The sequence below is a fragment of the Somniosus microcephalus genome, chromosome 11 (assembly GCF_052327205.1).
Source record: "Somniosus microcephalus isolate GS21.2 chromosome 11, FLI_Smic_1.0, whole genome shotgun sequence".
Taxonomy (NCBI): Eukaryota; Metazoa; Chordata; class Chondrichthyes; order Squaliformes; family Somniosidae; genus Somniosus; species Somniosus microcephalus.
Window position 1 is genome coordinate 185,175,693 of NC_140997.1, and position 25,948 is coordinate 185,201,640.

Here is a 25,948-nt window from a genome sequence, read left to right on the forward strand (position 1 = left end):
GCCATTCAGATAATAATCTGTCTTCCTGTTTTTGCCACCAAAGTGGATAACCTCGCATTTATCCACATTATACTGCATCTGCCATGCATCTGCCCAATCACCCAACCTGTCCATATCATACTGGAGTTTCTCTGCATGCTCCTCAGAGCACACACACCCACCCAGCTTTGTGTCGTCTGCAAACTTGGAGATAATAGGCCAAAAATTCGGGTCGGGGGCTTCCTGCGGGTGCAAGCCCCCGATCTGCACTCACCCTGCGCGCTGACATCTGAAGCCCGGGCCTGCTTGCATTTCCTGTGACAGGCCCGGTTCAGGTGTCAGCGCGCAGTGCTTACCTGATCCAGCGGCGTAGTTAGTGCGATGTGCCGGCTGGGATCAGGTGAGCACTGTACAACCAATCAGGGGAGGGGAAGATTCATTCATGAGTTTGAGAGTAAGAACTGTCAAACTCATGAAAACTACGGGGGCCCAAAACACTATTTAAACTTTAAATAAAAATTTAAAAAACATCCCAATCATTAAATTAAGTATAAATAAGTTTTAAAAAACAATTTAAACAATAATTTTTTTTTTTGAAAAAAATAAATTTTTAATAAAAAGGGTCTAAAACTAAACTTACCTTATTGTAGATTCTTTAAAATAATAAACCTGTGGGAAAAAAATTCTAAATTACACTAAAACACCACTTACCTGTAAAAGTAAATACTTACGTGTGCTTTTCCTCTCTACCACCTTTTTAAAATAGTGGGGTTACATTAGCTACCCTCCAATCCATGGGAACTATTCCAAAGTCTATAGAATTTTGGAAGATGACCAGCAATGCATCTACTATTTCTAGGGCCACTTCCGTAAGTACACTAGGATGTAGATTATCAGGCCCTGGGGATTTATCGGCCTTCAATACCATCAATTTCCTTAACACCATTTCTCGACAAATACTGATTTCATTCAATTCCTCCCTCTCATTAGATCCTATGTTCCCCAACATCTCTGGAAGGTTATTTGTGTTGTCCTTTGTGAAGACAGAACCAAAGTATGTATTTAATTGGTCTGCCATTTCTTTGTTCCCCATTATAAATTCCCCTGATTCTGACTGCAAGGGACCTACGCTTGACTTCACCAATCTTTTTCTCTTCACATATCTATAGAAGCTTTTACAGTCAGTTTTTATGTTCCCAGCAAGCTTATTCTCATATTCTATTTCCCCCCCCTTAATTAATCCCTTTGTCCTCCTTTGCTGAATCCTAAACTGCTCCCAATCCTCAGGTTTGCTGCTTTTTCTGTCCAATTTATATGTCCTCTCCTTGGATCTTATGCTATCCTTAATTTCCCTTGTTAGCCACGGTTGAGTCACCCTTTTTGTTTTATCCTTATGCCAAACAGGGAGGAACAAATTCTGTAGTTCATCCATGCGATCTGTAAATGTTTGCCATTGTCTATTCACCGTCAACCCTTTAAGTAACATTCCCCAATCCATCCTAGCCAACTCGCGCCTCATACCATCGTAGTTTCCTTTATTTAAATTCATGACTCTAGACTCTGAGTCAACTGCTTCACTCTCCATCTTAATGAAGAATTCTGTCATATTATGATTGCTCCTCCCCAAGGGGCCTCGCACAACAACATTGCTAATTAATCCTTTCTCATTACATAATACCCAGTCTAAGATGGCCTGATCTCTAGTTGGTTCCTCGACATATTGGTTCAGGAAAGCATCCCGTATACACTCTAGGAATTCCTCCTCCACAGTATTGTTACTAATTTGGTTAGCCCAATCTATATGTAGATTGAAGTCACCCATGATAACTGCTATGCCCTTATTGCACTCGTCTCTAATTTCCCATTTAATGCGATCCCCAACCTCAGCATGACTCTTTGGGGGTCTGTATACAACTCCCACTAATGTTTTCTGCCCCATGGTATTTCTCAGCTCTACCCATACAGATTCCACACCATCAGAGCTAATATCCTTCCTTACTATTGTGTTATTCTCCTCTTTAACCAGCAATGCTACCCCACCTCCTTTTCTTTTTTGCCTGTCCTTCCTGAATATTGAATACCCCTGGATGTTGAGTTCCCAGCCTTGGTCACCCTGAAGCCATGTCTCCGTAGTTCCAATTACATCCTATCCGTTTACATCTATTTCCGCAGCTAATTCATCCTCCTTATTACGAATGCTCCTCGCATAAAGACTCAAAGCCTTCAGGCTTGTTTTGTTAACACTCTTAGTCCTTTTAGAATTATTATTTACTGTAGCCCTGTTTGATTTACACAGATGATTTCTCTGCCTTCCACTTTTGCTTTTCTCCTTCCTGTCTTTTGCTTCTATCCTTGCTTCCCTTTCCTCTGTCTCCCTGCACAGGTTCCCACTCCCCTGCCATTTTAGTTTAAACCCTCCCCAACAACACTAGCAAACACTCCCCCAGGACATCGGTCCCGATCCCACCCAGGTGCAAACCGTCCAGTTTGTACTGGTCCCACCTCCTCCAGAACCGGTTCCAATGTCCCAGGAATTTGAATCCCTCCCCCTTGCACCATTCCTCTAGCCACATATTCATCTGAAATATCCTTCTATTTCTACTCTGACTAGCACGTGGCACTGGTAGCAATCCTGTGATTACTACCTTTTGAGGTCCTATTTTTTAATTTACCTCCTAACTCTCTATATTCAGTTTTTAAGACCAGATCCTGTTTTTTACCTATATCGTTAGTACCTATATGCACCACGACAACTGGTTGTTCACCCTCCCCCTCCAGAATGCCCTGCAGCTGCCCCGAGACATCCTTGATCCTTGCACCAGGGAGGCAACATACCATCCTGGAGTCTCGTTTGCGGCCGCAGAAACGCCTATCTATTCCTCTTACAATAGAATCCCCTATCACTATAGCTCTCCCAGTCTTTTTCCTCCGTGCTGTGTAGCAGAACCACCCATGGTGCCAGGAAGTTGGCTGCTGCTGCCTTCCCCCGATAAGCCATCTCCCTGAACAATATCCAACGTGGTATATCTGTTTGAGAGGGGGGTGGCCACAGGGGACCCCTGCACTACCTGCCTGTGCCTACTACTCTGCCTGGTGGTCACCCATTCCCTTCCTGCCTGTGCAGCCTTTACCTGCAGTGTGACCAACTCCCTAAACGTGTTTTCCACAATGTCCTCAACATTGCGAATGCTCCAGTATGTATCCATTCGCAGCTCCAGCGCCACAACGCAATCTGTCAGTAGCTGCAGCTGGATACACTTCCCGCACACATGGTCGTCAGGGACACAGGAAGTGTCCCTGATTTCCCACATAACGCAGGAGGAGCATGCCATGGGGCTGAGCTGTCCTGCCATGTCTTACCCTTTAATTTAAATTAAATTAAATCAAATCAAATCAATACCACTAATTGCACTACAATTAAATGATAAACTCAAGGGCCCTTGGTTACTAGCACTCCCCGATACACAACAGAGACCTTAGAAACTATAACCACAAAAATTTAAGACCTTTTAAATTTTATAATCTATTAATCTTAACTGTCAAACTATAGAGTAGTATAAATACTCACCTGGCCGTACTCACCCAATCAGCTGCTTCCTCTTGCCCGCGTCACTTTTTGAATCGTGACGTGGCTCCGGAACGCCGCCGGTCTGTGAGATTGGTAAGCCTCTGTAAAAAAGCCCGCGAAAGTGACTTTAAGTACTCACTGTACTGCCGCTCTCTGCTCCTCCCGACACTGGCCTCTGTAAAAAAAAAAAAAAAAAGCCCGCGAAAGTGAGTTTAGATAAAGTGCCTTCAACTTTGCCTGTTTAATATTTTTCTGCACTTTGACAACATTTTCTTTACGATATGGACTTAATAAACTACTTGTTTTCAAAACCAGTTATCATGTTAATTTTATTTCATGAAATATGAAGATGAACCAATGCATTTTTAACCCCACATAGAATCATAGAATAGTACAGCACAGAAGAAGGCCATTCGGCCCATCGAGTCTGCGTCAGCTCTTTCGAAGAGCAATCCAGTTAGTCCCACTTCCCCGCCCTTTCCCCATATCCCTGCAATTTTTTCTCCTTCAAGTATTTATCCAATTCCCTTTTGAAGTCTACTATTGAATCTGTATCCACCACCCTATCAGGCAGTGCATTCCAAATCCTAACCACTTGCTGCGTAAAAAAGTTTTTCCTCATGCCGCCTCTGGTTCTTTGGCCAATCACCTTAAATCTGTGCCCTCTGGTTATCGACCCGTCAGCCATTGGAAACAGTTTCTCTTTATTTACTCGATCTAAACCCTTCATGATTTTAAACACCCCTAGCAAATCTTCTCTTAGCCTTCCCTGCTCTAAGGAAAACAACCCCAGCTTCTCCAGTCTATCCACATAAATGTAATCCCTCATCCCTGGAACCATTCTAGTAAATCTCTTCTGTACCCTCTCCAAAGCCCTCACGTCCTTCCTAAAGTGTGGTGTCCAGAATTGGACACAATTCTCCAGCTGGGGACAAACTAGTGTTTTATATAGGTTTGGCATAACTTCCTGGCTTTTGTACACACTGCCTCTATTTATAAAGCTCAGGACCCCATATGCTTTATTAACTGCTTTGTTAAGTTGCCCTGCTACCGTCAAAGATTTGTGCACAAACACCACCTCCCACCCCCCCAGGTCCCTCTTGTAGTGTATGTACCCGTCTACCTTTAAGGGAATGATTGAGTGTAACCGTTCACCTTTAAGAGAACTACTTTAGGTGTGGCACTATTTGATTGGCTTCTGTATACGGTAATACCGACAGTGACCACACCAGTATATAAGTGATGTTACAGGATAACTAGGGCAGATTCGCCCTGACCTCTGAATAGTAAAGACCTGTTTGTTTGTACTTCAAAAGTCTGTGTATTTATTTACTGCACAACCCACAGACTTTACAGTGGCGACGAGTCCGATCGTACCCTGCGGCAAGAATAGCAAAGTAACAAAGAGCGTCGAAGAGAGGCAACCGCCCTCGTCGTGCTACCAAAAGAAAACACGAGGCTACAACAGAAAGTGTGGTACTTTACAGAAGCTGGAAGACTAGCAACAAAAGCTTCATCAGCAACAGGCACTGATTACCCTGCTACCACGGTGTGGAGTGAGCCGACCAGCAAGAAACAAGGCAGCCGAAGAGACTGTGAGTAGGGGAAGGGGTAGAAGTATCCGGAGGAGAAGGGCAGAGCACTCGACCTCGGTCGAGGGGGAGCTGTACCGGCCAAAAGTCGGGTCCAACGGTGTCGGGTGACAGCCGGACCGCGATCGGCGGGAAAAATCCGGGCAGCGACCGCAGCCACTAAGCGCTGAACCTGCGAGTAGGCGCGGGAGGAGAAACCCAGCCGCAGCCGGGGAGGGAAACACCGGTCTGCGAGAGGGCTGGGGAGGCGAACGAGAACCGTGCGGGTGAGAGCCGGGTGCGGAGTGAGAGACTGCGAGGAGCCAGTCCAGCGGCTGAGCTGTTCTCCACCAACGGGGTACTCAGAGCCGGCAAAACCGAACGTGTGGGAGTGGGAGAGCGAACAGGAGCCGAGAACGGGGAGAGAGACTGCGCGAGAGCCAGTCCAGCGGCTGAACTGTTCTCCACCTACGGAGTACCCAGAGCCGGTAGAACCGAACGTGCGGGAGAGGGAGAGACAGAGCCGAGCACGGGGAGAGAGAGACTGCGCGAGAGCCAGTCCAGCGGCTGAACTGTCCTCCGTTAACGGGGTGTACCCAGCGCCGGTAGAGCCGTGCGGGCGGGAGGAAAAGACAGAGCCGAGTACGGGGAGCTGTGCGAGAGCCAGCCCAGCGGCTGAACCTGTCCGCTGTGGGGAAAGCGTACTCCTTACACCAGGGAGAAACGCGGAAAGCCGCCATTAGGCGGAGAAGACGACAGAGGCGGGAAACCGCCATTGAAGTGGGCGGGGAGAGAAAGGAAGAGCGGGAAACCGCCATTTTCGCGGGAAAAGAACCGCCATCTTAACTGCCATTGAAGTGGGCAGAGAGAGAGAGAGAGAGAGAGAGAAGGGAAGAGCGGGAAACCGCCATTTTCGCAGGAAAACCGCCATTTTAGAAAAAAAAAAGATAATAAATAATACTTAAAGAAATACTGTGCTGCTTCAAAGAAAGAAAGATGCCTAAGCGAGGGAATATTAACGATTTTAATTCTGAAATAGAAGACTGGGCCACGTACGTGGAACGCATAGAGATCTATTGCGAAGCCAACAAAATAGAGAAAGACGACAAGGCGATAACATTGCTAAACTCGATGGGGGCAAAAACATATGGGCTCTTGAAGCATCTAATAGCACCAGCTAAACCAGCGGATCAGACCTTCGAAGAAATTGTGGCTGTGCTGAAGGACCACTTGAACCCCACACCGTTGATGCTGGCTGAGCGATTCAAATTCTATGCAAGAACGCAGAGGAAAGACGAAAGCAATGCGGAATACTTGGTCGAACTGCGTAGGCTAGCGAAATACTGCCAGTTCGGAGGGAATCTGACCGAGGCACTGCGGGACAAGTTCGTATGCGGATTGCCCAAAGAAGGAACGCAGAAGCGACTACTGGAAGAAAACGACCTCACACTGGACAGGGCTGTCCTCATAGCTGCATCACACGAAGCCGCAGCGAAAGGAACGGCCGAAATGCAGCTAAAGGCGGTGGCACTCGGGGTGGACCAAATTACTTCGAGCACAACAAAATGCTACCGTTGTGGGAAGACCACGCACGACCAGAATCACTGCTGGTTTAAGAACCAAGAGTGTCGGAAATGTGGCAAACTGGGTCACATCGCGAAGGTATGCAGGTCCGGGAAAAAGACCAACAATCAACGGAAGCCACCACAAGAAAAGTACAACAAGGTACACAAGGTGGCTGAAAAGAGTTCAGACGAACAGAATTCAGACTCAGACCCAAACAACCAGGAGCTGGGTAGTCTGAAGATCCACAATGTGGGGAAAGAAACTGATCTACAAACGATTTGGGTCGTACTAAAAATAGCTGGAGTCCAAGTACGAATGGAGCTGGACACTGGATCAGCTCTATCAGTCATCAACCGAAGGGACTACCACCGGCTGTTCTCTCACATACCTTTGAGAAATACCAAGTTCGTATTACAGACATACACGGGGCATAATGTATACCCCATGGGGAAAATAAGAGTCAAGGTGAGAGATAGAGGGAAAGAACACCCAAGAATGAATTTGTACGTATTACCTGAGGGAGGACCACCACTTCTAGGACGGGAGTGGATTAAGAAAATAGACATGGAATGGCACTACCTAAAAGCCATAATGAAGGAGGATTCGGTGCAAGCTATCAGCTCAGATTCTGAGATGGATGACGATAAGACCAATTCAAATATGCATGACAAGGCTAAAGGGGACTTGCCGACGATGGGGAAGGAAACAAAGACATGCAGAAAGACTTATGTCACCAAGAAGAATAAAGTTACAGAGCAGAACTCCAGGTTGACAGAGAATTCTGAGCCTGTTCAAGCTAAGGATTCATCCACGACGGAAGAACACCGAGCTCGGACTCAAACTTATGTCAAAGTACGACAACAATTAGAACAGTGGAGTGACCGTCTCGTACAAGAGATGAAAAATATGGGAAAGTTCTGGGACACTGAATGGGAGAACCTGGAAAGACAACAGAGACAGCTAGCTCGAGAAAAGAGCGACCATAGAGCCATCGTGGCCAAGTACCGATCACATCTCCCTGAAACTGTTCAGGAACTAGACTATTTACAGAACGACCTGAAGGAAGAGGAATCTTCAGGAAGCCAGGATTTTATCCCAGTTCATCTCTACGACTCGTTGCAAGCAGAGTGTAACAAGTTGAAGGAACAGTATGAACGGGCCCAGACTACAATCCTGGAAGGGGTTAACTCGGCAACCTCCGAAAAGCTAGTTTTAGTGAAAGCATATGAACAACTAAAGTTTGAACATGAGCGAGAATTACAAAGGCTGCAGGAAATGTTTGACGAGCTCCAGGCCAAGACAGACTCATCGGTAGAGATTCCATCCGTAGATGGAAAATTAGAGGTGGAAGACATAGCAGAACGTGAAATTCAAGATGTCCAAGAACTCATTAAATTATTGAAGGAAACCCAAGACAAATATGAGGCGGCAATGGCAGAGGTCCAACAACTTGAAGAACATATTCAATTAGGAATCCGGGCAGTGGAAGGAAAGGCCAATGGAAGGAACACAGAGACTGTAGGAATGGCCCCTGATCAGGAGTTAGAGAACACCAAGGCGCAATTTCTTCGAGCACTTAAAACCAAAGGACCGGAGGAAAGGAAGGTGAAAACATTGGAGGGAAAGGTGGATGAAATGGAGAAGGCGCTAATCCACAGTGTCCCCGTAGAAGAGTTAACGGCCAGCCAACTCTTATACACGCTGAGGGACAAGACTCCAAAATGGGAACACGAGTTTCAGGTTTCAAAGGGAAAGAATTCGGAGCTTCCAAAAGTCACGGAGAGAGCTGAGGGGGCAACACAGCTTGCACATGGATGTCAAAAGTATGCTGAATTACGTCAAGGGGAACAGAAGAATGCGGAAACAGCTACTTCAGTAGAAGGATTAAATAGCCTGATAACGGAATCCCCGATGGAAGGGAAGGTATTGAACTCACAAATGAGGCCAGGCGTGAAGGAATGGCAGACATCCCAGGAAGAGCGGGATGAATATGAATGCTTGAAGAAGTCTTTTCAAGAAAGATGGTCAGAGAAGGAACCACCGTCGGCTAACGTCCAGTTGGATAAGAAGGAAGTAGAAGGGCCCCTCACTGGCCTAACTCAGGACGACCCCGAATACTATCATGACCTATTGAGTGACACTGAATATTACGAGGATCTGGTCTGCCCAGTTTGTGATGAAAACTCCCAAAGTACAGAAATCCGCATGAAGCACTTAAGGTCTAATGAACATAGAGAGTTGGTGGCGCTACAGATGGCCGCAGAGAAAGGAGCTCCGAGAGTTTCAAAAAGGCAGAAAAGAAAAAGAAGAAGCAGGAGATAATAACTGTCTAAAATACTATCATCTCAGGCGGGACACCATGAAAGGAGCTAAATTAGTTGAAAACCCGAAAATTATCAAGACAGCCAGTTGGTTGTAAAAATCCGCACTGCTGGTTCAACAGAACGGAAGGTCAAGCTGTTACGTTAAGAAAAAGGCTATGGAGGAGTCACGCTAGCCATGTGAACCGGCTACACCAAAGAGATGCTGTTCGGAATGAGTCAAGATCAGAGACTGAATCTATGAACTGTTTCCGCAGAGAATGAACCTGTGAACTGTTCCCACCGAAAGTATATCTGTAAACTGTTTTATACGACGTTGACTCCACCGGAATTATCTCTGTAAATTGTTTGTTCTCCACCGAGAGTATATCTGTAAATTGTTATGTGAAGTTGAAGATATGTATGTTTAACGGGGACCCTGTAAGTAATAAGCTAAAAAGGGAGGATTGTAGTGTATGTACCCGTCTACCTTTAAGGGAACGATTGAGTGTAACCGTTCACCTTTAAGAGAACTACTTTAGGTGTGGCACTATTTGATTGGCTTCTGTATACGGTAATACCGACAGTGACCACACCAGTATATAAGTGATGTTACAGGATAACTAGGGCAGATTCGCCCTGACCTCTGAATAGTAAAGACCTGTTTGTTTGTACTTCAAAAGTCTGTGTATTTATTTACTGCACAACCCACAGACTTTACACCTCTCTTCTTTAAAATTGTACCATTTAGCATTTATTTTCTCTCCTCATTCTTCTTACCAAAATGTATCAGCTCACACTTTTCTGCATTGAATTTCATCTGCCATATGCCCACCCATATCACCAGCCTGTCGATGTCCTCTTGAAATCTATTACTATCTTCCTCACTGTTTACTATACTTCCATGTTTCGTGTCATCTGCAAATTTCGAAATTGTGCCTTGTACCCCCAAGTCCAAGTCATTAATATATATCAAAAACAGCAGTGGTCCTAGTACTGAACCTTGGGGAACGCCACTATACCTCTATCCAGTCCGAAAAACAGTCAGTCATTTACCACATCTCTCTGTTTTCTATCCATGCTGCTACCCCTTTTATCCTATGGGCTTCAATTTTGCTAACAAGCCTTATTTGTGGTACTTTATCTAATGCCTTTTGAAAGTCTATATACACACACAACATCAACTACACTGCCCTCATCCACCCTCTCTGTTATCTCATCAAAAAACTCAATCAAATTAGTCAAACACGATTTGCCCTCAACAAATCCGTGCTGGCTCTCCTTTATTAGTCCATGCTTGAACAAGTGGCTGTTAATTTTCTCCCGGATTACTTTTTCTAAAAGTTTCCCCACCACTGACGTTAAACTGACTGGCCTGTAATTGCTAGGTTTATCCTTCTCCCTATTTTTGAACAAGGATGGAACATTTGTAATGCTCCCGTCCTTTGGCACCACCCCTGCATCTAAGGATGATTGGAAAATTGTGGCCAGCACCTCCTCAATCTCTACCCTTACTTCCCTCAGCAACCTAGGATCTATCTCATCTGGACCAGGTGACTTATCCACTTTAAGTACTGCCAGCCTTTCTAGTACCTCCTCTTTATCTATTTTTATCTCAAGCAGTATCCTGGCAACCTCTTCATTTAACATAGCTTTGGCAAAGTCCTCTTCCTTTGTAAATACCAATGCAAATTACTTATTTAGTATCTCAGCCATGCCTTCAGCCTCCACCAGTAGATCTCTATTTTGGTCCCTAATTGGCCCCACCGTTCCTCTGACAACCCTTTTACTGTTAATATGTCTATAGGAGACCTTTGGATTCCCCTTTATGTTAGCCACTAATCTATTCTCATACTGTCTCTTTGCTCCTCTTATTTCCTTTTTCAGTTCTCTTGAAATCACATCACTTGAAATTTTGCACTTTTTATGGTATAGTTTCTATGACAACCAGCACACTGAGATATTTCACTTTCTTGGTTCTGCCTAAGTATGTAAATTGACATGGAACAAAGTGCACATATCAGAAAATCACAGGCACAGTGACCTCAAATTTCTGCTATGTGCTGCTGATGGGCGAGGTAACTTTTCACCGGCAACGACTTGGACAATTAACCGTAGATATTAACAACTGTTCTGAATGTAACAGCATTCCCTGCAGCACCTGTTGAACATACACTAGCATTATCTTGGCACAACATCTGCACTCTCAAGGCAAAGTATACATGTATTTGTCGACTGGTGTGGTGGAACAGGAGTAAGCCATTCAGCCCTCAAGGCTGCTCTGCCATTCAATTATCATGGCTGATCTGTACCTCAGCTCCATTTACATGCCTTTGTTCCATATTCCTTGATAACCTTGCCTATCAAAAATCTGTTGATCTCAGCTTTGAACATTTCAATTGACCCAGCATCTCACATCATTATGTGAATGTATGGATCATGACCACCACCCCAAGCAAAATGAATTGCATGGGGTTGAGCTCATGTAAGGTCTTGTTGGTAAATTGAGATTTTCTCATATCACTGATCAATTTCCCCCAAATCCTGCGCACTGCACAGTTGGATCAATAAACATTCCTACTAGATCCTTATTGGAGATTCAAAGTGATTAGCTGGGTTTTTTTCTTCAACGTTAATAAAAACATATTCTCAGGAAATGCATATTTCAAAATTGCACATTCCCATGATTTTGTTAGCAGATTGCAAATTACAATGGAGCACAGGTATTTCACCCTTTTTTGCGAAAAAAGGAAAATACAGCTTGACACCATATATGACTTTGAAATTAAACGGTCTTTCTGTTTTAAGTACAGTTTTGATCAAATCAGTACCGTTTACGATTTACACTTTTTAAAACATCCTGCTTTAACCTTTATAAAGTAACCCATGCTACTCGTGCCTTTGGCATAGACGAGTGTAGTGTTTTCAGATGTGCTGTTCCTACAGTTTATAGGTAAAGTTACTGGTAAAGCTAATCTATCATTAAATTCAAGCTGTCGCTAGGACTTTGATAAATAAAGACCTTGGAGCATCTCATTATTTTTAACCAACTTACATAGAACACAGTGTGTTCCACTTGTAACTTTTAGAATAACTTGCAACCATTTTCATTGTTCGAAAAAAGGTTGTAGACTAGATATGTTTTATGTGGCTTAAAAGACTCTTACTTTAGGAATATTTTCACTGCCATGGGAAAAAGACCAAGAAGTATTTTTACCCTCCCCCATGCACTGGCAGAGTTCCCAGATTCCTGACTGATATAAATTACAGCAGTGATTGCAAGTTGCTGATGTAATTTAAGTAAGTGCTCTTAAACTAGTGATGTAAGTTATTCTAGTGTTCGTTAGTTTAATTCATTTTGAAGTACATGGTTAATGTCACAGAAGTTTGCTTTGCTGATTTTAACAAATTGAGTTTTACTCATTGTGCAAATGCCAAGAGTTCCCAAAAAGGGCAAAAGGCTAACTTACTGCTTTTAAGTAACGGACTTCATAAATGCAAAATGAATAATACGGCATTAAATACATGTGCGGAAAGTGAAATCATATAATTAGTTATTTAGACATTCTTATCTTAACAAGATAAAATGTAACTATTATAATAAATTATAGTCAGGCTTTTCATAATGTTATTTACATTTGTAAATAGTGCTTGGATTTTCAGATTAGTTACGTTTTCCAGACATTATTGTCATGTTCTAGTGAGGATAATAATATAGTATACACTATATTAATACAATGAAGAATCAGTAATAAGAATTTTAGTTTATAAAGATGCATAATTGAGACATTTTATTAATTAAAGAAAGCTTAAATTAAATTTGTATTAAAGTACAATAGTTTCATACTGACACTTACCTTTGCAAATTCTGCAGTGCTCAGTCTTATGTGGAAGTGGAATTCAGCAACGAGAAGTCTTCTGCCAGATCTCAAACCAGAGCATTGAAGATTCCCAATGCAGTCAATCTACAAAACCTGCTTCAGTTCAGCACTGTCAAACTGGAGAATGTTTGCTTTACAGCTGGCATGTAGAAGAATGGGAAAAAGTAAGTACAACAGCTGCAGCAGACAGCAAAAGCACTGTTCAGAATAAACAAGAGAAAGGCACTCTTCCTGGCATGCACCAGTCTTACTTGAGGTGTGATTTGTAAACTAGGATCAGATGGCTGGCTTCATGTGGTTAGGAGGATGTTTGACATATGGCCAAGGAGCGGAAAAGTTGAGGAAAGAAAACCTCTGCTGCATAGAAATTAGGATAAATCCAATTCTATATCACCTTTAACGGTCATTTAACAGAAGGAACAAAGATTTAAGTATTTTTCAGCTTAAAAGACTAATTCAACCTAACATTTCTGAATATTACAGTCCTTTAATGATACTGATACCGTCTAAATATAAAATAGCAAATTCCCTACATTTATCTAGTTAATGCAAACACATTTATTTTCAAGATTTCAAACTGCAATTTACTTACATAAATGTTACACAGTGATGAAAAGATCTTAAATACTACGGCTCAATAAGAACTAGTTAGGAGATTAATATATTACATTGTGAAGGTTTTCCGAGAATGTTCTTTACATTTATCTTTTTTTTAACACTACCTAAAAAATTGCAATTCAGCTCCAAGTAGGTCACAAAACAATTTAAATTCCATAATATGGTTACAAGCTCATTTTGTCTTTATTTTTTAAATGAGCTCTTATCTCCCCCATTCTCACCCCTCAGCCTCTTTTCACTTCCAGCACCTGGAATCAATTAAAGAGCCCATTGTGGTAGGCTAAGTTAGATGTGTCGCATTGCTTTGTTAAAGAATTCCAGGCTGCAAGCAAATTCGTGCATGCTCTTGAAATTTATAACATTTCACAGGCATATTTCCAAGAAAAGTCTTCAAACAACCATGGCCACAAATTAATCTGTTTTTTGCTGGAAATTTGTGCTAATGTACTGCAGATGTGCAATGTGCATATGGCAGCACTCTTTACTGAATTGTTGTATTTATGCCCCATTTGTTTGAGGAAATTACATTTGTATCTAAAGATTATTAACTATGAAGTGATTAAGTCACAAAAAATAGTGAAATGCCCATTTTGTATACAGCCAATGTTTTCGGAGTTTAAGAATGGCACCAAGCCCCACTTAGACCACAGCAAAAGAACGTTCCTGCAGATTCATGCTTAATCTGTAAGGAAATGATGTATGGTGCCGTGCTTTAAAAATGTTAGAAATGGCAGCAAGGTCAGAGTAGCCTGACATGCAATTTGATCCTCGGTCTGTTTTTAATTTGACCATACTTACAGTTTCTTAAACAACAACAGCAACTGGTGAACCCTGGGTTTTTAAGGGATAATGAAAAGAATTAAAAACAAAAAGATTGCAGAAATCCTTTTTTATAAAAGTTGGAAAGATTGTTTCATCCTAATGTGTCTTAACTCTCTTGTATTTTGAACACAACTATAAAATTAAATTCCTTAATAATAGTTCATATTTTTATCTAAGTGCTAGTAGACAAACAAGAATTTACATAAAAAGAAGAAATCTACATAAAAGAATTAAATTTATGTAAACAGCATTACTTGGTTGTAAAAATCCTGTATTAACTTACCTCTCTTTGTGGGAGAAAAACACATCCAGATAGAAAGCAAAAGATTAAACAGTGTGAAAACACATCAGGTTCCACATGAAGGCTGACAACACAAAGTCCTACCTCACCACCACCTCTCTCGCCCCTTCCACTGTCTCTAAATTGTCAGACTACTTGTCGGACATCCGGTACAAGATGAGCAGAAATTTCCTCCAAATAAATATTGGGAAGACTGAAGCGATTGTCCTCAGACCCCCCCACAGACTCCGTTCCCTAGCCACTGACTCCATCCCTCTCCCTGGCAACTGTCTGAGACTAAACCAGACTGTTTGCGACCTTGGTGTCGCATTTGACCCCGAGATGAGCTTCCAACCACAGATCCGCGCCATCACTAAGGCCACCTTTCTTCCACCACCTTAACATCGCCCAACTTCGCCACTGCCTCAGCTCATCTGCTGCTGAAACCCTCATCCGTGCCTTTGTTACCTCAAGACTTGACTATTCCAATGCTCTCCTGGCCAGCCTCCCAACTTCCACCCTACATAAACTTGAGCTCATCCAAAATTCTGCTGCCCATATCAAGTCAAGTTCATCCATCATCCCTGTGCTCGCTGACCTACTTCGGCTCCCGATTAAGCAATGCCTCGATAGTAAAATTCTCATCCTTGTTTTCAAATCCCTCCATGGCCTCACCCCTCCCTATCCCTGTAACTTCCTCCAGCCCTACAACCCTCCAAGATATCTGCGCTCCTCCAATTCTGGCCTCCTGCGCATCCCGATTTTAATCACTCCACTATTAGTGGCTGTGCCTTCAGCTGCCAAGGCCCTAAGCTCTGGAATTCCTCCTTAAATCTCTTTCCCTCTCTACTCTCTTTCCTCCTTTAAGACGCTCCTTAAAACCTACCTCTTTGACAAAGCTTTTAGCCATCTAGCCTAATATTGCCTTATGTGGCTCGGTGTCAAATTTTGTTTTATAATACTCCTGTGAAGTGTCTTGGAACGTTTTACTACGTTAAAGGCGCTATATAAATGTAAGTTGTTTTCCTTTCCAAATTTATTTTAATTCTGTAAACTCTCAAAACACTGAAAGGCATTTTCTACTTTTTGCATAATTTCTGTTTATTTGGTATAAACTTACCATCTTGGGTTGTAATTGTACAATTCACATGACCTTTGCACACTCATTTTTTTAAATAAGAAAAGGCAAATGATTCTGCAAAGTAGTTCTTTATTGCAGTTTGTAGTAATGAGAGTAAAGTTCCTCTGTGGTTACAGAGCTAACGCACACAGTAAGTCGGGATGAATATAGTAATTTTCTGCATTAGTTGAATAATAGTTCTATAATATTTCCCCACAGCCTTATAATTCATCCAGGGAATATTCTTCTTTATTGCATGATAACATACTGACTTGGCATTAACAGTTTTCTTTCAATTTATTAAGCACCAATTAAAGGTGAATATGCAAGTTTTCTCATCTTTGCCTTCCAGTCCACATCATTGCAAAATTGCATGGAATTACTTTTTTTTCAGTCCACACAAAGTATGATTTCCCTAGCTACTCTCAGTTTTCTGAATATATTGGAATAGCAACCGCAGAGGAGGATCAGTATTGTCTGGGGCCATAGAAGGAGGGCGACCAGAACCCACTGCTATTTAATCACTAGAGTGTTCTGGTTCTGTTGTGTATTGCCTTTTTCTGTAAGGAGAATTATGTTGAGTATATTCAAGACAGAGATCGATAGATTTTTGGATATTAAGGGAATCAAGAATTATGGGGATAGTGCGCAAAAGTGGAGTTGAGCTGGAAGATCAGCCATGATCTTACTGAATGGCGGAGCAGGCTCCTATTTCTTATGTTTTTATGCATTGAATGAACAGATAATTGTGGATTTTAGGCTGTAACATTGTTTTAATATCTTGTGCATTTTGAACCCATTTGCAAAGTTTTATCTATAGAATCTGTCCCACTACACATTACATTTATAACCCTGTCCTCATCTTTAAATACTTTGATGGCCTTGCCCAACCTTCTCTCTGCAATCTCCTCCAGCTCTGTATACCCCTTTCAAACATTCTATTCCTTTGACTCTGGCCTGTTGTGCCTCTCCCTCCCTTCATCCCACCTTTGATAGCAGAGCATTCAGTCACCTGGATCCTACACTCTGGAATTCTCTCCCTAAACCTCTCCGCATTACTCATTTCCTTTAAAAACCTTATTAAAACCCATCTCTTTGACCAAGGCTTCAGTTACCCCTCCTAAACTTTCCTCTGGCTTGGGATCCATTTTCCATATTCCTATTTGTGAAATATCTTGGGACATTTTTTACATTAAAGGTGTTATATAAGTTCAGATTGAATGGTTGTGAACTAACTGAGTTAATTGTAACTGTCAGATATATTGCCAATAATTATAATCAGAATTCAATCTTTCTCAGCTGCATCTTTACAGCTGATTCTTTTGGCCTGCTGTACTAGTTCTCAACCATCTTTATTACTTCTTTTGTATGGCATAGCAGGTTACTTGATCAATTTGGCTTAAGTATATGAAAACACTCAAGCAAACTCATCTGACACCTGTAACTTACTTTGGCATCAGTGGCTTTGTATATCTATGGTAGCTTATGTTTATTCATGGTCATTCTCAATTCTCACTTTTGTTCTTTTATTCAAGTCAGGCAATTTCTTGTGAAATCCCACCAGCTTCTCTGAGAAAGTGTTCCCTTATCAACTTTAGGGCATTAGCCTCCCATGCCTACTGTCTTCTGTGGATATTAATGGGTTGCTTTTTCATATTGTACAGAGAACTTTCTGGCCTCAGACCGTTAATCGTCACCTATAGAACATTGAGGTAGATTTTCACTTTTGGCGATGGTGGAAAATGGCCGGTAGTGGATTGGCCACCCCACCCAATCTTCATGAATGCAATGCCACAGATCTGCTTGTGTATATGTGCGTGTGTGTAATATCTTGCTTCATGTAGTCCATATGTTCAAGCAGCTGGTCATCCATCCTTTTTGCTTCAAACAGCTGTGTTATTTTATTGCCTCAATATGAAGGTGTTATGGCACTCTCTGAAAAGCACGTATTGCCTTTTTTAAACATATAATAGTCTTTCTTATGTAGGTATTAAGCTATAGGAATGGCTATACATGTACAATAAATGATGCCATATATCTTGGAGAAGCCATCAATTTAAGAACATTTTGTAACTGGCTTTGCTGCTGTTGCTTCTGCTTGTTGTTGTGAAATCTGTATAAGTGGTGCATGGTGGAACTGGGCTTCAGTCACCTCCTTGATGAAGCAGTGCATGGAAAAAGACCGATTCTTGGTGATACAAAATTTCAGAGATTGGAAATGTCCACTGCCACTGCTGTGCAACACAAATGCTGGACTATCCTTGTAGATCTTCTTGACCAAATTTTCACACTTCAGTTACAGCCGCCCTGGGGTCTGAGTTGCTCCACAGTCAAGCTCAGATGGATGATTACATAGAATTACGTAGAATATACAGCACAGAAACAGGCCATTCGGCCCAACTAGTCTGTGTTAGTGTTTATACTCCACACGAGTCTCCTCCCATTCCATCTACCTCATCTCAGCCGTTCAACATATCTTTCTATTCCCTTTCCTATCATGTACCATCTAGATTCCTTTTGAAAGCATCTTTAATCTATATGCTTCAGTCATTTGCTGTGGTAGAGAGTTCCACATTTTAACTACTCTCTGAGTAAAAAAAATTTCCTTATTTCCCTATTGGATTTATTAGTAACATTTCTTGTATTTATGGCCCCTAGTTTTGGATTCTCCCATAAGTGGACACGTTCTCTCCACATCTACCCTGTCCAACCCATTCATAATTTTGAAGACCTCTACCAGGTCACCTAAGCCTTCTCTTTTCTAAAGAAAAAAGCCCCAACTTGTTCAATCTTTCCCAATAGCTGTAATCTTTCAGTTCTGGTAGCGTCCTTGTAAATCTTTTTTGCACTTCCTCCAGTGCTTCTATGTCTTTTTTATAGTATGGAGACCAAAGTTCCCTGTAACCTTTCTTTGGGCCGCATGGCCTATTCAAAAGTCCATGCATATGCGTTTTTTTCCAATTTAAAAGACGGCTCACCGGCTGTGTGGGACCCCTGGAGCACTGCGCGGCCACACAGCTTAAAGGGAACGTTGATGGAGACTAGAACTGTGCACAGTACTCTTAAGTGCAGCCTGACCAGGGACCTATAAAAGTTTAACATAACTTCACTACTTTTGAATTCTGTACCCCTAGAAATAAATCCCAGCGCTTTGTTAGCATTTTTAATTGCTTTGCTGACCTGGGATGCTGCTTTTAATGATTTGTTCACCTGTAAATCTTCTACCCAATTCAGTTTCTTATTTTCTAAGGTATAGGTGAAGTTTCTATTTTTCCTACCAAAGTGCATCACCTCAAATTTATCTACGTTAATGTTAATTTGCCACTTAACTGCCCAGACTACAAGTTTTCTATTTTATTTTGTATTATGTTGCATTCTTCCTCAGTGTTAGCTATACCCCCCAGCTTGATATCATCTGCAAATTTTGATATTGAATTACTTGTTCATAAGTCCAATCATTAATGTAAATTATGAATAACAGTGGTCCCAGTATGGATCCTTATGGAACACTACTTTCTACCTTTCTCCGATCTGAATAACTACCCTTTACCCCTACTCTCTGCTTTCTATTTTTTAGCCAATTTGCTATCCATTCAGCTATTTATCCCCTGACTCCACATGCCCTAACCTTTGTCACGAGCCTACCGTGTGATACCTTATCGAAAGCCTTTTGAAAATCCAAATACATGACATTTACTGCATCACCCTTGTCTACTCTTTCCATTACCTCTTCAAAGAATTCTATCAGATTTGTTAACCATGACTTAGTCTTTTGGAATCCATGCTGACTTTTTTATTATATTTTCTGTCTCTACATGCTCTTCTATCACTTCTTTTGTATTGATTCCAATATCTTTCCTACCACTGACTTTAAGCTGACTGGTCTATAATTCCCAGGTTTTGTTCTATTACCCTTTTTGGACAACATTAGCAGTCTGTCAGTCCTCCGGCACTATCTCCTCTGCTATGGAACTTTTATATAAACTAGTGCCCCTGCTATCTCCGCCCTAGTTTCCTTGAGTATGCGTAGGTGCATACCATCCAGACCTGGGTGTTATCCTCTTTTAGCTTTGCTAATTTGCCAATTATTTTCTCCCTTTCTATCTCAACTGTATTAATATTCTTTTTAAGCTCATGCTATTAAAGTTTGTTGTTCTCGGGATGTGAGCGACACTGGCAAGGCCAAATTTATTGCCCATCCCTAGTTGCCCTGAGAAGGTGCTGGTGGGCCTTCTTAAACCGCTGCAGTCCTTGTGGTGATGGTGCTCCCACAATGGTGTTAGGGAGTTCCAGGATATCGATCCAATGATGAAGGAATGTCCAAGTCAGGATGGTGTATGACTTGGAAGGGAATTTGGAGGTGATGGTGTTCCCAAGACATTACTGCCCTTGTTGTTCTTAGTGGTAGGGAAACAACTGCTGATAAAGTAACCTTGGTGAGTTGTTACAATGCATGCTGTAGATCGTACATAAAGTAGCCACAGTGTGCCAGTGATGGAGGGCTGAATCCGGTCATTTTAGAATAGATCTCCGAGTTTGTTCTGCAAGAGGTACCTCCTTACTGCCTGTACTGCTGGATCATCCTCACCTGCTGCTGCACTAGCAGATACTTGGAAATGGCTACTTCATCGATCCTGTGCATCAGAAAACTCTTCCATGCCTGACTAACGCCGGGCATGATCTAGAGTTCAGTACTCAATTTCCTTTAAATGCCTCTATGTAATTCTACACAAGTTTTTCAGGATTGGCCTTTAACAAACAAATATCTGTGATTCTTGCTCATTTGCATGAGCCCATTTTGAACAGCTGCGATTCTTAGAGGAGCATAAACATGATTGAATCAGCTTACTAGCATTATTGCACCACTGTTAACCAATTTTCGTAAAAACGAGATACATGTAATCAGCGGAAAATTTGGTCCCTTGTGCTTATTGATAGAATGTACTCAATCTCCATCTGCTTACTCATTTGGATTAAGGGGGCTGTAGGCCCCCTGTGCACCCCACTGACTGCACAGCAATTACTCTAGATTAGTTCTACACAGATTTTAACTAAACTGACTTTCTTTCATCACTGAGAGTTGTACAAAATAAAGAGTTCAGCAGCACAGCATGCTCATTAACGAGAGTTACATACGGGTGATTTACTTTAGGTACTATGCAGAGATTTGTTAGCGCTTTGCAGAACACAGATCCATTGATATATACAAGAATTTGATAAATTGTATTGTGGAATATTGAAAATAGATGAAATTTTTACCCCATAAGCACTTCACAATACATATTAAACCTTATTACTCATAAAGTGAGAAATGTTCCTATTGAATTTTAAAATATACCAATGAATACATTTGTATGGCTTGCATCATTTGCATCACCTTTGTCTTTGTTATTAATTTATATTATAGCCAAGATAATGTTGCATAAGTAACTAAAATAAAATGAGCATTTAATGAAAATAACCTATTACTACAAAAAAGATCTTTGCAAGGCCCAATACAAACCATCTATAAAATATTATGACAGTATAAAAGTCAGTATTAAAAATGATGGACCCTATTTTAATCTATCTGTAAGAGATTTGATGAACTAATTTGTTACAGCTGCTAATGTTGTTGGAAGTGATGTGTGGATGTAATTACCCATTTAATGAAGACTTTACTGCTGATAATACCATTTGGGTGTATTTGAACTCCAAACCAGAGCCCAAACACAGTGGGGGTAGCAAGAGGCCTGAGGATTAATAGAAATTGGTCCTCGGGCCTCATCTGCATACTCCGGGTGAGCTGCTGGCACTAGTTAGGCCTCCATAGGCAGCTCAGCCCATGGGAGAAACCAGTTTTGGGCCTACTGCCTTGTGGGCAGCAGCCCTCAGATAATTCCTGAGAGGGGGATTGGAGCGGACTAAGGGGGTGGGGGTCTGGTAGTCGGTCGCAACTCCTAAGGTGTCGGAAGAGCAATCCTGCTCCTTGTGGCTCCAAAAATTTCAAAAACTACCTTTGGTTGGTGGCAATTCAAGGAGCTTAATGCCATTTTTAAGCAGAATGCCTAAAAAATGGGCCCCATGGATTTGGAAGTGGGACCAAAGGCTGTCCCATTGCTAAATTGGTATGCTTTGTGCTCGTTTTATACTCAAAAACCTGGTGCAGCACATAACTATTTTACCCCAGTATCTGTTACTTTGTTCTGCAAAAATTAAGCTTCCTTTTTGTTTCTTGTTAACATAACATTTGAGGTAAATATCAGCCCGGGACTTGCGGTCAGCAGCGAAGCGAAGGCGTTCACTGCTGTCCTCGAAGTACGCTCCACACAAGGATCTCGCAATCCTTGTGTCAAGCACTTCAGGTTTTCTGACCTACAAATCAACTCAACGGACTGTAGTGGGGATCCCCTTGTTCGAACTGCGTGACGTCAACAGGCTGTCTAAATAGCCAATCAAAAAGCAGAATTAAAATAGTTAGAGAGCAAAAGAAAAATTGGGGCTCTCACATGGGGAAAGGCAAAGCTGAAATAAAGATGAACAAACTTTAAAAAATGCCAGCAAAATCTGCGCTGTGCTCAAGGCATCCCAATTTCTCAGCAGCATACTAACACAGGTGTTAGGCTCCTCAATAGCATATATAAGGGACCTTACACCCGCTTTAGGTGGCCTCTCCAGACGCCTGAAAATTGGCCCAACCCAATATCATGTCGGTCGTCTTCCAAGCGTCCTTACGGATGTTGGTGCCCGAAATTGGCCCTCATTATGCCTGTTTTACGCAACGAGGGCCAATTTCTACCCGATGTGCTTTTCAAGCTCTCAGTAAAATATTGTTTTTCATTAGTAGATTAGTGTTTGTGTAAGTTCATACAGCTATAATATCAAAGGTCTTATCCTTACATTTTGCAATTTGTTTTCTAAAACAACAACAATAACAACTTGTATTTATATAGCGCCTTTAACGTAGTAAAACGACCAAAGGCGCTGCACAGGAGTATTTTAAGATAAGAAATTTGACACTGATCCACATAATGATAAATTAGGGCAAGTGACCAGAAGCTTGGTCAAAGAGGTAGGTTTTAAGGAGCGTCTTAAAGGAGGAAAGAGAGGTAGTGAGGCGGAGAGGTTTAGGCAGGGAATTCCAGAGCTTGGGGCCTAGGCAACAGAAGGCACGGCCACCAAAGGTTGAGCGATTATAATCAGGGATGCTCAAGAGGGCAGAATTAGAGGAGCGCAGATATCTCGGGGAGATTGTGGGGCTGAAGGAGATTACAGAGATAGGGAGGAGCAAGGCCATGGAGGGATTTGAAAACAAGAATGAGAATTTTGAAATCGAGGCACTGCTTAACCGGGAGCCAGTGTAGGTCAGCGAGCAGAGGGGTGATGGGCGAAGGGGACTTGGTGCGAGTCAGGACACGGGCAGCAGAGTTTTGGATGACCTCAAGTTTATGTAGGGTGGAATGTGGGAGGCAGGCCAGGAGTGCGTTGGAATAGTCAAGTCTAGAGGAAACAAAGGCATGGATGAGGGTTTCAGCAGCAGATGAGCTGAGGCAAGGGTGGAGATGGGTGATTGATCACTGATCATTAGTACATATATTATGTTTAAATATTTAAGTAGGAGATGTTCTAATGTTTATGTGATGAGTTATCAGAAGGTAAAGCTTTTATACTTTTAAATTAAATATATATTGGCCCGGAATTTGCGGTCAGCGGCGAAGCAAAGGCGTTCACCACTGGCCCCGAAGTAAGCTTCGCACAAAGATCTCGCGATCTCAGTGTCGAGAAGTTTGGGTTTTCTGATGCATAGTTCAAATCAATGGAATATAGTGCGGATCCCCTAGTGCGAGCTGCTGTGACGTCAACAAACTGCCTAAGCGGCCAATCAAAACAGAATTCTCACAGATAGCGAACCACAATGTGGGTAAGCTCTTAAAATTCTAACTTTTGAAAAATGTTAGAGAGAGCAAAACAAAGATTGGGACTCTCACATGGGGAAAAGGTAAACCTGAAATAAAGTTGAACAAACTTTAAAAATTTTTTTTTTTAATTTCTTAAAAATTTTAATTTTTATTAAAATGGTTAAATTTGACACTGCACAAAATTAAAATTATCTTTTCAGGGCCATAACCTTCAATTAGCAGTCAATAAGCTGTTAAAACCCCAGTTACACCTAACCCCTTTGGGTCTAACTTTTAGTGGGGAATTTAACAGCGCAATTACTACGGAAGAGCCGAAGTTTCGTCAGTTTCCCTGATTGAGAGATTTTACTGATTGCCGGCTGTATGGGGGTTGGCGGTGGGTGGGGGTGGGGGTGGAGGGGGCACAGCGCTACCAGTTCGCCATCATCTGGACCACAAATTCCAGGCCATTAGTCTGTAACATTGTTAGTATTATCCTTGAACTTCACGGTTTTCCTCGAAGGCTGAGTGTAACAGAGGATAATGTATCACAGTGCATTGTATATGTTATGTTCCAACAGAGTTCACACATGTAATCTGTTAACTGTGTGAGTAATTTGTTTTGTTTTGTGTAGCTAATAATAAATAAGACTGCTTGGAGAGTGATAGTACTGGAGAGAGCTAAATAATGGCACGCCATCCTTCTGACTCACCCATTGCAATGTTTTCCATTGGCTTAGCCATAAGGTAATGCTGAAGATGGAAATAACAAAGGGTACAATTTTGGTCTCCTTTACCACTCCAATTGTGCTTGAAAACTGGGCATTAACGGTGTAAGAACATTGGGATTAATACCCTGACAAGGGTACTCATCAAGGACATCCGATGAATCCTTAACCCCTTCACCTTTAACTCCTTGTCAAGGAACTGTCTGGAGTTAATGCCTTGGAGTTAAAGATGCCTACATTTGGCTCATTGTACTGTCTTACATCAACATATTCAAATTATATCAGCATTTACACTACCATCCTACAGGCTACTGAGTGAATTAATTAACCTTTTCTTGCTAGTTATTAAAGACAAAGTCAGACAGCAAAGTCATCAACTAAAAATTGTTTATTGACCTTAGAATCATAGCAGTACTTAAAATTAAGCAGTAAATATACAAATAATTAGCAGATAGGGTTAATTTACAGCATAAATAACAGAGGTTACACAAGCAGTTCAATTATTTCACAGAAATTCAATATTAATTGTTTGTTGATTATAAATTTACAGTTGAGATCAGATTGCTTTGGATAATGGCCTAGAAATTCGGTTGGTAGCGCCAGCGATTAGCGCCTAAAGAGCCCGAGAATTGGGGCGTTACCTAATTTTCGGGCGGGCGCAGTGAATATAGCGCCACCTCCCATATTGAGTATCCTTTTAGCGCCGGCGCTAACTCTTTTCGCTCGCCCGTGGGCGCAGGCAGATCATGACGTCATTTCAGCATGCAACGCCTTTTTGGCGCCCCGCACCGGATATTCGGTGGCGCCCGCAACCTTTTCGCCTGGCGCTATTAGTGACAGTTGGATGGAGCATTCCCAGGCCCTTCTCGGACTCGGGGGGCGCTATTTAAAGGGGACAGCACTAGTATAAAAGCTGCAGCCATTTGGGCTGGCCATTCTGATCGTTGCTGGAGAGAGTTGCTGACCTTCTGTTGGACAGTAATTTTCTCATTGAGCCTTCGGAGGCACTGGCACTGGCAGCTTGAGGGCCCGGCTCCCGAGCTGGTGATGCAGCATCTGAAAGCAGGGAGGTGGAAGCGTGGCTTTAGCAAAAGGACAGCTTGGCAGCAAGGGATGCCAGATTGCGGCAAGGCTATGACATGGGTCCACAGTGAGAAAGCATGCTGGCGGGGGGAACAAGTGGAAGGAGACAGTTGTAAAAGGTGAGAACCTTACCATCGCTGTCGACAATGGGGTCGGCAGCTGCAGTGGTTACAGGACCACTCAGACGTCCTCCAAGAATCTGGTGGACTCTCTCCTCGAGATCCGTAAGAGTGACCACTTGTGGAGGTCCTCCACCGGTGCGAAGCTGGTCTTTGCCAATCCTCGCCAGCTTGGACTGCAGGGGAAAGGAGGGGAAGTTATGTTACATGATGCCCTGAGTGATCATCTCATGCCCCCCATGGTGGAAGAGCCCTTACATGATGCCCTGAGTGATCATCTCATGCCCCCCATGGTGCAAGAGCCCTTACATGACGCCTTGAGTCAAATGTGCATGTGTGTGCCCAGAAAGGGCCATGGGTGCTTGCTGGCAGATGGCCAATGGGGCACAGCCCACCCTGTAGCCATAAAGCCAGGTGCAAATGAAGGGATGCAGAA

General features: G+C 42.4%; 1 protein-coding gene across 1 annotated transcript in view; it reads left to right on the forward strand.

Moving 5' to 3' along the window:
* adamts9 (ADAM metallopeptidase with thrombospondin type 1 motif, 9) overlaps positions 1-25,948 on the forward strand; it is a 360,757-nt gene that overhangs the window by 240,227 nt on the left and 94,582 nt on the right. Inside the window, exon 30 of the mRNA XM_086001493.1 lies at positions 12,859-13,029. Coding sequence (XP_085857619.1) covers positions 12,859-13,029 — 171 coding nt within the window. The remainder of the gene's footprint in view (positions 1-12,858; positions 13,030-25,948) is intronic.